At 31.3% G+C, this 12,931-nt stretch overlaps 1 protein-coding gene across 2 annotated transcripts; it reads right to left on the bottom strand.

The window, feature by feature from the left end:
• Positions 1-2,658: 2,658 nt before the first annotated feature.
• LOC148230356 (uncharacterized) lies at positions 2,659-7,824 on the bottom strand. Of its 2 annotated transcripts, none has more exons than XM_088196208.1 (8): positions 7,761-7,824; positions 7,445-7,691; positions 7,268-7,387; positions 6,966-7,200; positions 5,669-5,759; positions 5,430-5,599; positions 5,108-5,356; positions 2,659-4,716 (listed from the first exon to the last, which is right to left on the bottom strand). In XM_088196208.1, the coding sequence occupies exons 2-8, from the start codon at positions 7,667-7,669 to the stop codon at positions 3,005-3,007; spliced, it is 2,802 nt and encodes a 933-aa protein (XP_088052334.1). In that variant the 5' UTR covers positions 7,670-7,691; positions 7,761-7,824; the 3' UTR covers positions 2,659-3,004. The 2 variants fall into 2 exon arrangements, with proteins under 2 accessions (XP_088052334.1, XP_088052333.1); XM_088196207.1 differs by having other exon boundaries at positions 7,445-7,670.
• Between the last annotated feature and the right edge of the window lie 5,107 nt (positions 7,825-12,931).

Here is a 12,931-nt window from a genome sequence, read left to right as displayed (position 1 = left end):
GAGCCGAATTACAAGAAGTAGGCAGCTTGTAGACTGCCAATTGAGTCATAGTCAATTGGTAATACCAGCGCTGCGGGAGGCTTGTATTTCGAAAGACTTTTGCAAAAGCACGCTTTAGTGTAATGGAAAAATGATCAAATTTTCAATCGTGATATGTTCTGGAAGATCCAAAATGGAAGACTAGACTGAAATTGATGATTTTTAACAAATTCAACTGCTTAAGAATATGCAGAATTTCTATCAAGTGCTCTAAAATATGTAAACATATCGACATGGAAATATATGTTCAAAACCTATCTCGGATTTTATTAAAAAGAAAGACAAACTCCGGAGAGAGCTAAAAAGATCGTCATGAAAAATTTTGCTTAAAACCATCTCTGGGTTTTTGTTTAATAAGAAATGTAGAAATGGTATTTTTGTAAGCAAAAGATAGATTAAAATAAAGAAAGAAACAAGAGGTTATAAATACTATTTTATGTATTTTTTTACAAGTCTAACCAAGATAACTGAACAGGTTTACCCAATGCGTTATGATGGCCAAAATCATAAACATGTCGGAACTCTCTTATACATTGCACAGCTCTTATTATGTCAATTTTACAACAACAAAATATCTGTATATATTTATTTTATAGAAAATTAAGTTAAAAAACCTGTTTTTTTAATAAAAATAATTTAATTTTTTTAGTAAGAAACATTGTAAACTGTATTGATCATGCTTTGGAAATATCTCGCTACTTGTTTGTGATACGGTAAAATAAAATAAGCCGCGCATTAAAAAATTTCTTTCGCTAAAAATATATTTTTATTATTTACCTTGATCTAAGCATTGTCGGTCGACATATTAATCCGCTACAAGGTAGAATGCACTTTTGAGATCAGTCAGGCACTAATGAATCGAAAAGTTCAAGAACCGGTATTATCCATTGAAGCGTTACTACCCAAAATAAAAGATATCTGAAACAATTACAATAAAATTTTAAAAGAAAAGGTTTTGCTATTTTTTACTCACAGTCATTTACCAAATTACATAAGCACTGTGTTATTTTGATGATAAAACAAGTGAGATGCAATTATTTTTATAAACAAAAATATAAACAAAAAGTGTTTAATACAATTTTCAAACTCATCAGATATCGTTGAAAATAAATTATTATTATGAATACCCAGATCCTTGTGTAACAAATGAAGTTATTCGCAAGTAAATAATACATCTTAATTATTGAATTCAAACACAGATATTTTTTATCATAGTTTTGAACATAGAAAATAGATAATGTAATAATTTGATTACATATTGATAATAAACTGAATGATTTTATAAAGTACAACTCTATTATTTTGCGACTTAATAAATTTAAAATGCATTATGTTTTATGAATAAATCATATTTTCCATGGGTAATACATATAAAATACTTTTAAAACATAGTCGTTAAAGTCTAGTAAATCTTTACAATAACCAATATATTCCTTTAAATTCATAAGGCAAAAAAAATAGTTTTAAGCCTACGAAAATTACTATCAAATGCGTAATAACCATACTCATTTAAGCTTTTTCTATGGGGGGGCAAAAGTTGGCCAGTCAACGGACATTTTTTTAATATTTCCATTTCATTCATCCGTCGCAGTGGAAACGCTGTTATTTAGCGTTCATATTAAGACTCTTTATATAACGATATCGAATGAAACCGAATTTTGACCAATAGGAGAGCGCAAAAAACAATTATCACCTCTCAGAAGTCAAAAGTCTACGTAAAAAGAAATAAAAGCGTTCCCACTGCAACGACGCCGACACGATTTTCTTGCTTTTGACGTGAATTTTTGACTTCTGAGAGGTGATAATTGTTCTTGCGCCATCCTATTAACCAAAATTCGATTTGAATACACTTTGACCAATACTCTCATATCAGAAGTCCGTAGTAACATTGGTAAGGATGCCATCATATTTTTTAAATACAGTGTAATATTAAAGTGCAGACAAACTATGAAGCACTATACGAAATGCGACGTCTGTCTATACTTCTTCCGCTTATTTTCTCTTGAGATGAGTTGGCTTAGTCTATCTACTGGTAAAAATATATTTGGATTGCACTAGTGAAAATATAACTTCACCGTAACATTTAAACATCGCATGTAAATAAATAATGATAAGTATGTAAATGTATATAATATTACTACGTATGGAAAAGTTGAAATCATATTATTTTATTTATTTCATATAAAAATATATATGTATCAATCGGTGAAAATGTCTTCCAATATGATATCACTGAAATAGCATATTTTTAAAAATATTTTCGGTTAATGTTTTTGTTAGATTTTCTTTAAGGTATAATTTGAGAATTTGCGATTTAGAATCAGAGACGTCGTTTCAGCTTTTTCCAGGGGGGGGATAAAAGTTGGCCAGTCATTGGTCATGTTTTTAATATTTCTATTTCATTAAAATTCATAGTATTTCACTAAATGACATGCATTTTTTTGGCCTGATTCAAGGGGGGGTTGACATCACCGCCTCCCCCCCCCCCTCTTTCCCAAATGACGTCCATGTCTTGAAAGGCTCAGAGAATTATGATATTGAAATTTTAAAATATTTGACATTGATTAAAAAAAATCATAATAATTCTTAAAGAATAGGGTTCAAAATAAAACTAAATTATGTATAAAAATCACATTTATTGTTACGTTTCAGCAATAAATTTATATAATAAATTTCCACACATTATTGTATAATTAATTTAATAAAATGTACATCTATCAAATACTGTCCATATCACAGTAAAAAAAAAACACTGTCAAATGATAAATACATAAATATTTAACAAAATATATGGTGTATAAAAATATATATGTATATATAATGAGATTGAGTATATTGTTTGACTTAAAACATTAAGGAATACGAGAAGTTCTTAAATTATCCACCGACGGTCACACACCAATATTAGTAATAAATAATTCACAACATACTGTATAATCACAACAAACATCCTAATTGACTACTTTTACGCTCCTGATTCCAGCGACGTCTTATGCTTATCGGAATCTCTGCTAATTGACAAGTTCTGAGGTTCGTCGCTGCCCATGTTAGGTACATCTTCAGACTTTGATGATGAAGATACGTTGCCTTTAGCCACTTGCGATATGGTATCAGCGATGTTCGAATGCGAGGACAAATTTAATACTGACGAAGACGATAAATTGAGCGACGAACCATAATTGTCCATCTTCATCATTTTGGCAGGAGACGGCGAACTGTCTGTAGAGAAGTCGGCTTTACCGGCCTTCTTCGTCAACTCCAACATTTGATTCAAAAACGACTCGCCTGATTTCAAGCTAGGCATCGCAAAATCGGAAGTGTAATCGGACAGTTTTGGAATTTTAGGAATGGTCGAAATGGATACGTCCGGTTGCTTCGTTATACTTAGATCTGGTGATAGTGAAAAATCCAACTTTCCAGCGGCTTTCATTGCTGAGATGTTAACATCAGGAGGCAGATATTCTTTAGCCGATTTCATCAGATCTTGAGTACTTTTTAAATAAAGGCTCTGTTCACTGTTCTTGCCCATCAACGGACTACTCGTTGATAACGGTTTTAATAGGTTTAAGGTATCTTGCATTTTTAATAACGACGGAGATAGATACATATTATTAGCATCTAAAATAGTCTGCGACATGGGATCTGGTAGTCCCAGGAGAGCACTAGTGCTTGGAAATTTGCTGCTTTGAAAGAGAGCATTGGCGATTTCAGCTGAGCTCAACATCAGATTAGATGCAAGACTCGACGGCATCGACGATGCTAAACTAGCTGCCAAAGAAGTCGATACACTTGTCGATGAAGCTGATGATAATGAACCGTAACTATTTTTATCTAATCCTGATCGTCCCGATAATAGATTAGAGTAGCTCAATATGGATGTATCAGGCATTTTAGATCCTGTGAGAGTAGCCGCTAAGCTAGTTGAGATACCAGGAGGTAGATTTGCTAGTAAGCTATTCGCCGCTAAAGCGTCATAACTCGATGTGGATAATCCCAATGGGACATTTGGACCGAGACCTAAAGTCATGCTGGTTAACACGTCCAAACCGGGAGGCAATCCCAAGCTCGATATCGAGCTGGAATTTTTAGATGATTTACTCGACGTTGGCGGAATTGGTATGTTTAAGTGCGTCGGAAGTTCATATTTACTGGATAAGCTGGTGAACGCGTTTGATGGAATGCTTAGGGGAGGTATTCCCGCAGGAAGACTGACCATCTGTTGTAAAGTGGTCATGGAGGGTATGTTTGGAATGGAACTCTGCAGCGATTTCGGCATAGGGATTGGTTGAGAGACGGCAAGCAAAGCGTCAAGATCTAATTTATCATCGCCTTCAGTGGCGCAGCCCAAAGCGTCTTTAATGAAAGTCCAAAGCAATCCATCACTTTGCTCCCTGGGAAACTTGGCGGTCAGGGAAGATTTCAACTTTTCCAAATACGTTACGTCCGATTTGTATACATTTTGGAATTCAATGGCTTTGTCGTCAATAGCTGAAGCATAATATTTTACGCTTTTAGATATTTGTTCCATTGCATGCGATGTCAAATGAGTATCATGTACTACAGTGTATTGCATCAAAAATGGGCGAGGATACTCTGTAGGTCTTTGTTCAGGAGGTGGCGTCACCCAATAACATGTTAACGAAGACTCCAAGACTGGACTCTCTGGATTATATGGAGCTAAAATTAAATTTGTGGTTATTTTCGTAATAACATTATGCACTCAATTTATATTATATTGTTTTTGCTTTAAAAAAATATTTTTTAAAAATAAGAAAAGATAATAAAACTCCGTAAAATTTACTAACTAGTCGGTTTAGGTACAAAAATGAATTACATGTGCCCTTATAATTTGATTTAAATGATATGCTTCGAGATATATGTGTGAGAGAAAGAGATAAAAAAAAAACAACGGCAAGATATATCTCGACAAATTAGAAATACATTCAAATGAGGCATGAAGAGTAACTTATTAATACATAACCATCAATAATTATAAATTAAATAGATAAATTGTAGATATTATCTCATTAAAAATAAGAATAAAGAACCTAAAAAAAGATATACTTACAACATATGATGCCAACGCAAGGCGCATAAGTCAGATCGCTAGGTCCACGCTTCCTAATTTGATAGTCGAGCTGATTATCACAGTCCCTTAGTGTCGGCATTGCAGCATTGACTGGATGAGAATGATACCAGCCGACCAGGGTGAGACCCATGCGTTCCATTGCCAAATGGATCTGCGATTCGACTAAAACCGTTGGATTATCATCGGCCTTGCAAGTCAAACACGGAAACGCATGTGTTATGGCAAGATCTACAAAATTAAAATGATTTTATAACAAAATATGATACAATCGAGAGTAATTTATAATATAATAAATACTGACAATGTGTGTTGACATCCCACGAACCAGCTAAATAGCCGCATACATCCGACATTGATAAATGGCAATGTAAATCAAGTACAAAGCAGGCATTTGTGCTTATGGATATTAAGAAAGGTTGAACTTTTCCAATGGACGAAAACGAGACAGCTTCTACCATTGTATTTGCATCGCTATAATATAATTTAAATTTAATTAAACAGAAAATTTAAATCATTGTATGCAGTTGTAAAAATACAGACTGTTGGACCAATCTATTGGGAACTGTGTTGTGTTTTACGACAATCCTTTGAGGTGGTGGTGCCGGTTGCTGTTCAACTTCATTTTCAACCTCTGCAAATAAATAACTGGGTAATGAGAAAAAAAATTTCATCTAATAAGTTTTGTGTTCTTTTAAATAAACACATTGTATTGCTCAAAAATGGTTAGATGATATGAAGAACATGTTCTATTGAAATTACAGTATCACTTTTATCTAGTTCACTACCCGGGGTCCAGGGGCATGAAAAGACCTTACACTGATCGATTTTTAAAAATATTTTTTCATAAATTTATTACGAGATCGATTAGTTTCATTCGTTCGTCTTCGTGCTTGTCAGTGTAACTGCTATGACCAAAGTTCATAGAATTCGTTTGTCACAATCTCTGAAAGGCCTTTTAATAATTGTTGTAGTATCTTAAATATTTTTACGCTCATTTTGAAAATAGATGTGCATTCCCATATATGTGAAGATATTATTTATTATTTTGAACCTCAAGTTTGTATTATATTATTTGGAATGGTCATTTTAAGTTATATCTAAATTTTTTGTAGTATTAGCGAATAGAAATGTGCACTTTCGGTGAAACCTAACTATGGGAATGATTTATAATTATTCTTTATGATTTTCGGAACAGATGCATAATTTTTCTCGCGTTTTTTAAACCATGTAAGTTTGAAAATTATATAGTCAAGAAAATAGATTTTACGAAGTTTGTGTACAGAAAATGTATTCTTGAATAATTTACATACACATATGTATATGTATAAATAATTTGTAAGTAATCATTACGTAAATAAAAATAAAAATATTTGCGTAAATAAAAATATGGTTTCTGATTTGTCCTCTGATTCGATTTGTATCACAGTATTTTTTTACGATATTTTATATTAGAACAATGCAAATATATTAACACTCTTTTCATTTTCGGAAACTTCTGATATTGAAAATCTGATCACTATATACCTATTTTTAATGACACCCGTCCAATTGACGGGATTATTCAAAAAGTTATAGATGGAAGATTATACACGGGAAGAAACGAAATAGAAATATGAATATATATTTTAATAATATAATATATTGTTGTTTTCAACGAAATTTGCCACAGGTTTTGTGTAAAATATAAATAAGAGCTTATAAAATATTAATACCTTCTAAAAATTCTAGCAGTGTTGAAAAAAATTTTAATAAATCATTATTGATACTGTGTTATTCTCACAAAATCTCATAATCGAATATATATTGTCGTATTGTAAACAAAGTGTAAACCACTTACCATCAGAAGGTGTCATATCTCTTTGCAATTGGACTTTCCTTAACCAAGCTGCCTTATAAGCGTCCAACTTCTTCCCTTTATATTTAACAGAAGCCCATCCACATCCAGATTTCTTATCAGGATTTATTATTCTCTTGCAGTGAATGGCCCACGCTGACGGTGAACAAAAAATCGTCTCCGTTTCGTGAGATTTGATTTTCCCATCAGCTTGTAGATCTCCGACAAATTTTTGACCCTAAAAAAACATAAAAAAAATAATAATACCGAAATCTTATTACTTGAAATATCAAAGCCAAACAAACCAAATATTCAATAGTCATCGCTGCTTCCCCGGGTTGTAATATTTTAGCATCCAACAACATTTGAAGAGTGACACTCCTTCCTGGCGTGTTTGCTTTGTTACCGGCGTGTGCTTCAGATTCCTATTATACGAACCGTATTAAAATAGCTTGGCATTTAAAAAAAAAAATTAAATATACCTCATCAGTGAATTCGTCGTGACTAATAACTTCTTCCTTTTCTTCATCTTCCGGTATAGCTGATGTGGAAGCTGAAGGGTTGAGAGTTGTCGAAGGGACATTTGAAATTTCGAGAGACGCCGGCGGGAGCAAGGGCGGAGGCGGGGGAGGAGGCTGCGGAGAGATCGACGCCTCGGCGGTGACGTTTTGAGAATTAGACGCCAACTGGTATGCTGGAGGGTCCATTCTTAAATGTAAATCATTTAATCTATCGTTGTATTCAAATTATAATAAAATTGATGGGTAAAATATCGACATTGCGCAAATTTGTAATTACTTTGTGTAGAAAACCGACTCCAAGCCGATGAACGTCAACCGGCATATACAAATATATACATACTACTTGGTCCTAACGTTAAAATAATTGACCATATTATAAAATATTTATTGAAAAACTAAAAATAAGAAATATATTATAAATTATAATTAGCATAAGTATGCACCGTTTAAGTATCTAAAGCAAACATAAGTATTGACAAATAAATCCCGCACACTTACTTGATGTTCAGTTATTACTCTTCCATTTTTTACATTTCAATTTCAAATCTACAATTCTTTAATGAAAATATATTTTTAATAATATTAAATCGTTTCAGGAGTAAAACCAGTGGTGTTGTAAGGCCCCGAACTTCGTTTTAACACATTTTTTTACGACTAGTACGATTTGTTAAAAGATATGCTAAAATTTCTTTGAGCTTAATTTAATATTAATCTAAAGCAATTTTTTACTTATCACACTGCACAACCCAATTACAACACAGCAAGCAAAATAACCAGGGTAATTGTATCCTGGTTCACATGAATTGAAATTTAATTGATCACCCTAAAGAGGAGTAGCGTCTCAGTACTTCTTTTTTTAGAACTACAACACTGAGTAAGTAATACAAGAAACTATTTATTTTTTAGATTAAGCTGTATCATATGTTGTCAGACTGAAGGCGACGAGTGGATTTACACACAGATTTATTGAAAGTTATTTAAATATTTGAGTGAGCGGTAGACGAGGCACCGCCGCCGTCGTCTTCCGTCGAGGTCTACCGAAGAAATGTGCCGCCCTCCACTGCCGTCACATTAGTGTTATCAGAGAGACGCCAAGTTCTGGGCATAATGAATGAATAAATAAATAGGTAAATAGACCCGCACAATATTATTTATTCAAATATGTGAGTAACCTAGTAATATAATCTATAAAATAATTAATATTAATTAAATATATATTTTTTAAAACTATATAAATATCTTACGTTAAGATTTGTAAATCAATAAACAATGTTATAAATTATCGATTCTTTAATTTATGTAGTCCGTAAGCCCCCTTCTTGAACAATATTTTTTTCGAATCCCATCTCTACCCTAACTATTTTACGTTGTTTTTGAAATGTTTTAATAAACATTGCTACAAATATTGTTGTTTATTAAAACAAACGGTCTTGCACATTTATAGAGATGAACATTTTTATTATAAACATAAAATCAATAAAAACAGGAGTAAAATAGTAATTAAAAGCTACAAAATATTTTGTCTTAAACTAATACAAAACATTTCTTGGTCAAATATTGTGATAATAGTTTTATTATAATATGTTTTTAAAAATATTTTTTTATTTTATGAGATAAGTGAAGTTGTTTTCTTAAAACCAGAACCGCGATGTCGGGCTCAATGTTGGAAATTTTTATTCTAAGGTCCGCTTCTACATTGAGTTGGTTTCTATACTTTGATTTAATATATAACAATACCGAAAAAGCCTGTTCACATAAATATGTTGCGCAGAACGGAATCAAATATTAGAGTGCTTTATTTGCAAGTGCAGGGTAATCAGATCTGAGAGAAGTAGTCAAAAATTGATGCATTTAGTTTTGTTAAATCGTAGTTTCAAAAATGTATGGCATGACAATTCCACGAATAAATATTGTTCAAATACAAATAAATATTAACCATTAGTAACTCATTGTCAGAATCAGCACAGGGAAAATTATTCTTAAGCTGATTTTTAGAGCCATTAAATGCTCAACAAGACTCTGCCGTGTATCATTAGGGAGCTCTTAATTGAAAGTTTCTATAAAATCGTTGAGTGTCATAAATACACATAATTGTTAAAGGTTTCGACCACAAGTCGTTTTTTCTAATCGCTTCTATTTTATCTTCGACTAAACTGAAATTCAGTTCATTTAAATAAGTAAAAATATTAATCAAATAAGCAGTCTTAGGTAATTAGTAAAAATCGTCAAAATTCAAATTGTGTATTAATTGCGAAAAGAAATTGAACTCGGCGATGAAACAATTAACGAAGGTCACCAAATATACATCAATAAAATAACATCTTTATAGTAAACAAGCTCCCCGTGGGCCCGGTAAGCTAAAATTAGACGGAGATAGAATTGATAAAGTGAAGCATTTCAATTACCTGTGTGGTTGGATAGCAGAAATGGACTTTGTCGAAGAGTTAATCCGCTTTGAAACTGCTATAAGCCAGTTTTTAAATTTAAAGCTGGTCTCACAAACAAGCACTGTACATCGTCAGTGCTATTGCATAAATGCGAGACCTGGACTTATTTAAAAATAAGACTATATTATTGCTGTTTTCCAAAATGAACGGTTCTTTTTATATTAATTTATTAATTGTAAATGATTAGTTAATTCAAATTAGTTATATATTGACATATTGCTAATATCAGAGATACACATTACCTAAAAATGTTTGTTTTTAATTATTTTTTACAACATTTATCATACTGAATTTCCAGAGAAACAGTGGTCATTATAAAAACATATGTAAATAGAACACTGGGAAAAAACAAAATACAACAAAGATTATATTCAAGCCACCAGTGTCAACGTTGAAGACAGCATAGGGCTAATAACTTTTAAGGCCATATAAATACATAAAATTAAGCAGAAACAATATATAGACATCTTTAAAATACTGGACAACAGATCTTTCGTCGGATGCGATTTCAACGCCAAACATCTTAGGTGGGGTTAACGATCACAACCCCTCACCCATAAAGGCCGACAATTATACCTGTCGTTCCAAGTAAACAACATGAAATCAATAACAGGGGAGCCTACATGCTGGCCTTCGGACCGCAGAAAAACTCTGATTTAATTAATTTCAGTAAAGTAAAAGATGTCCCAGAAGCTGAATTTAATCTTGACATATCGTCTGATTATTCTCTAATTCTGATCTCATTAAATTATTACATAACAAAAAACCCAACACACCAATTCTAAACAATAAAAGAACAATTAGGCAGACCCTAAATGATCAAAGTAGCCGTAATATTCAGTTAAAAACGCCAAAACAATTGGAGGACGCAATAGCGTATTAAAGCAAAATGATACAAGATGCAGCATAAAAGGCAATCCCAAATTATGAATGTAACAAAAAATTAAACCGCTTAAAAAATATAACAACCAAAATAACAGAAAATATTTTTTTTTTAAATTGTCAGTATTCTAGATCACTTGTCGATAAAAGAAAACTGAACAATGCAATAAAATAAGTAAAAAATCAAATAAAAACAGAAAAAATGAATCAATCCAAAAATATTTAGAGAGTTTAACAAAAACTATAAATTACTCTTTATAAAAAGTTACGAACAGAATAAAAAAAAGCCTTACCAATTCATGGTTCGATGATCGTTGTTCACATGACAACTGGTCACATGAACATTAATCTCAGGAAGATTGCTCACGTGGGTTATTGCTCACAAAAATTGGTCACAAATCGACCGCTTAGAAATATTTCTCACGCGGCTTAAGAAAAGGTAAGTTTTTGAAGGAAAATTATTCAATTTCAATATTAACAGGACACAAAGTGAAAAAAATCAATTAAGTGAAAAAAGACATTAACCCGCCGTTGGTCGCGCGAGTGTTGCATACGCCGTTGGTCGCGCCTGAGCGAATAGCCGCCTCTCAGTTCTTTATGTTTTTAAGTTTAAATATCGAAAATTTATTATTTTTTTTATTTTTGGTTTATTTTAGTGTTGTATATATAAATTAAATAAATTCTTTAAAACTTTTATTTACATAACGAAAGAAGAAAAATAAAATAATAAATATTTTATAAGTAAAATATTTTTTTTTTAGATATATGCTTAAAACTTTAAAAATAACATGAAAAAATATATTTTTTTTTGATCTTGATTACTTGAATACTTAGTTATGCAATCTGGACATAATGCCGATGAATGTTCTTTGCATATTGGGTTATAGCACATGTGGCATTTGATGGTGATTTTGCGATTTTTTTCCTAGGGCAAAAATTACATTTGGGACGATTCTATTCACTTGGTTCTGGGTGATGAACTATCGCAGTGTCAGGTTTCTCTCCTAAATATTGCTATATTTTTATTTGCAAACTTTGCGATAAATTTGTTTAATTTTTTTTAATTATCTAAGGAATCGAAAAAAAAATTCAAAATAGTTTTTTTATACTATGTATCAAAAGAGTTAAATTAAATATATTTATAAAATAAATTAAAAACATAATAATAACAACAAAAAAGTAAATAATAATAAAAAGAAACTACCAAAAAATATAATTTCCAGCACGAATCTAACCCGCGTAAATAACGTTCTCTCTCGATCCTTGATTTAACACAACTAATACGCAAAACCAAATGTATATCAAATTAGTAAACACGTGTTTGAGCCTGCAATATTGAAGAAAACATAATTATTGAAAAGTAGAGGGACCCACAAGTTAATATGTTTCATACAAAAAAAACGGCATCAAAAAAACCGATAGGGTGAGCGCTGCGCCGCCGTGCGACCAACGGCGGGTTAATAAATATTCATAAACTATTCTTTAATATAATATTTTTATGAAAATCTCCGGGTTAAGTATTAATGTTGCAATTAGGTATTTTTGATTAAATAATCGAAAGCATATGGACTATTTTATAAAAATGTCATGAAATCTGCTTATTTGTTAAGCAAATATATCAATGAACGGTTATAGATATAAACATAATTACTTTTATATAATAGCTGATCATTAAAAAAATAAATGAAAGCATATTATTGCAATGTATTTAATTATTATATAAGAAATATGTTTACTTAACTCCTGCTATAATAAATAATTCACAACTACTCTTAAAAGTGTTTCAGCGTAATCCCTTTATTTCTTATGCGCATATATTTGCAATGTTGAAATACGTTAGTAAATAAATAATTTTCCGAAATTTATAAATAAATAAATAACCATCAAAGTAAGTGTTTTAAAATTTCGCAAAGAAAAAAATATAAAGATTTGCTAAAATAATTTAAAATAAAATGCATATTATATTAATCTATCAAAAATCTATCCTTAGATATGTAAAATTAAAAATGTCTCAAATAGCAGATACTAAAATATTACTAAATAACAACATTATTTATCGTTATTAAAATTTTAAATTAATTTTATGCTACTTATTGAGATTTAAGAATATATTCAATAT

This window comes from Plectrocnemia conspersa, unplaced genomic scaffold (genome assembly GCF_051122295.1).
Source record: "Plectrocnemia conspersa isolate PC_06_02 unplaced genomic scaffold, ASM5112229v1 ptg000010l, whole genome shotgun sequence".
NCBI lineage: Eukaryota > Metazoa > Arthropoda > Insecta > Trichoptera > Polycentropodidae > Plectrocnemia > Plectrocnemia conspersa.
The sequence above is the reverse complement of the archived record's forward strand: the minus strand, read 5'-3'. Positions and strand labels throughout refer to the sequence as shown.

Bases quoted from the DNA above. Each gene is read 5' to 3' on its own strand.
- LOC148230356 (XM_088196208.1), bottom strand. From the start codon at position 7,669: ATGGACCCTCCAGCATACCAGTTGGCGTCTAATTCTCAAAACGTCACC. The intron at 7,388-7,444 runs GTATATTTAATT...TTCGTATAATAG, and splicing joins ACGACGAATTCACTGATGAG to GAATCTGAAGCACACGCCGG. The intron at 5,357-5,429 runs GTCAGTATTTAT...TTAATTTTGTAG, and splicing joins GTGGGATGTCAACACACATT to ATCTTGCCATAACACATGCG.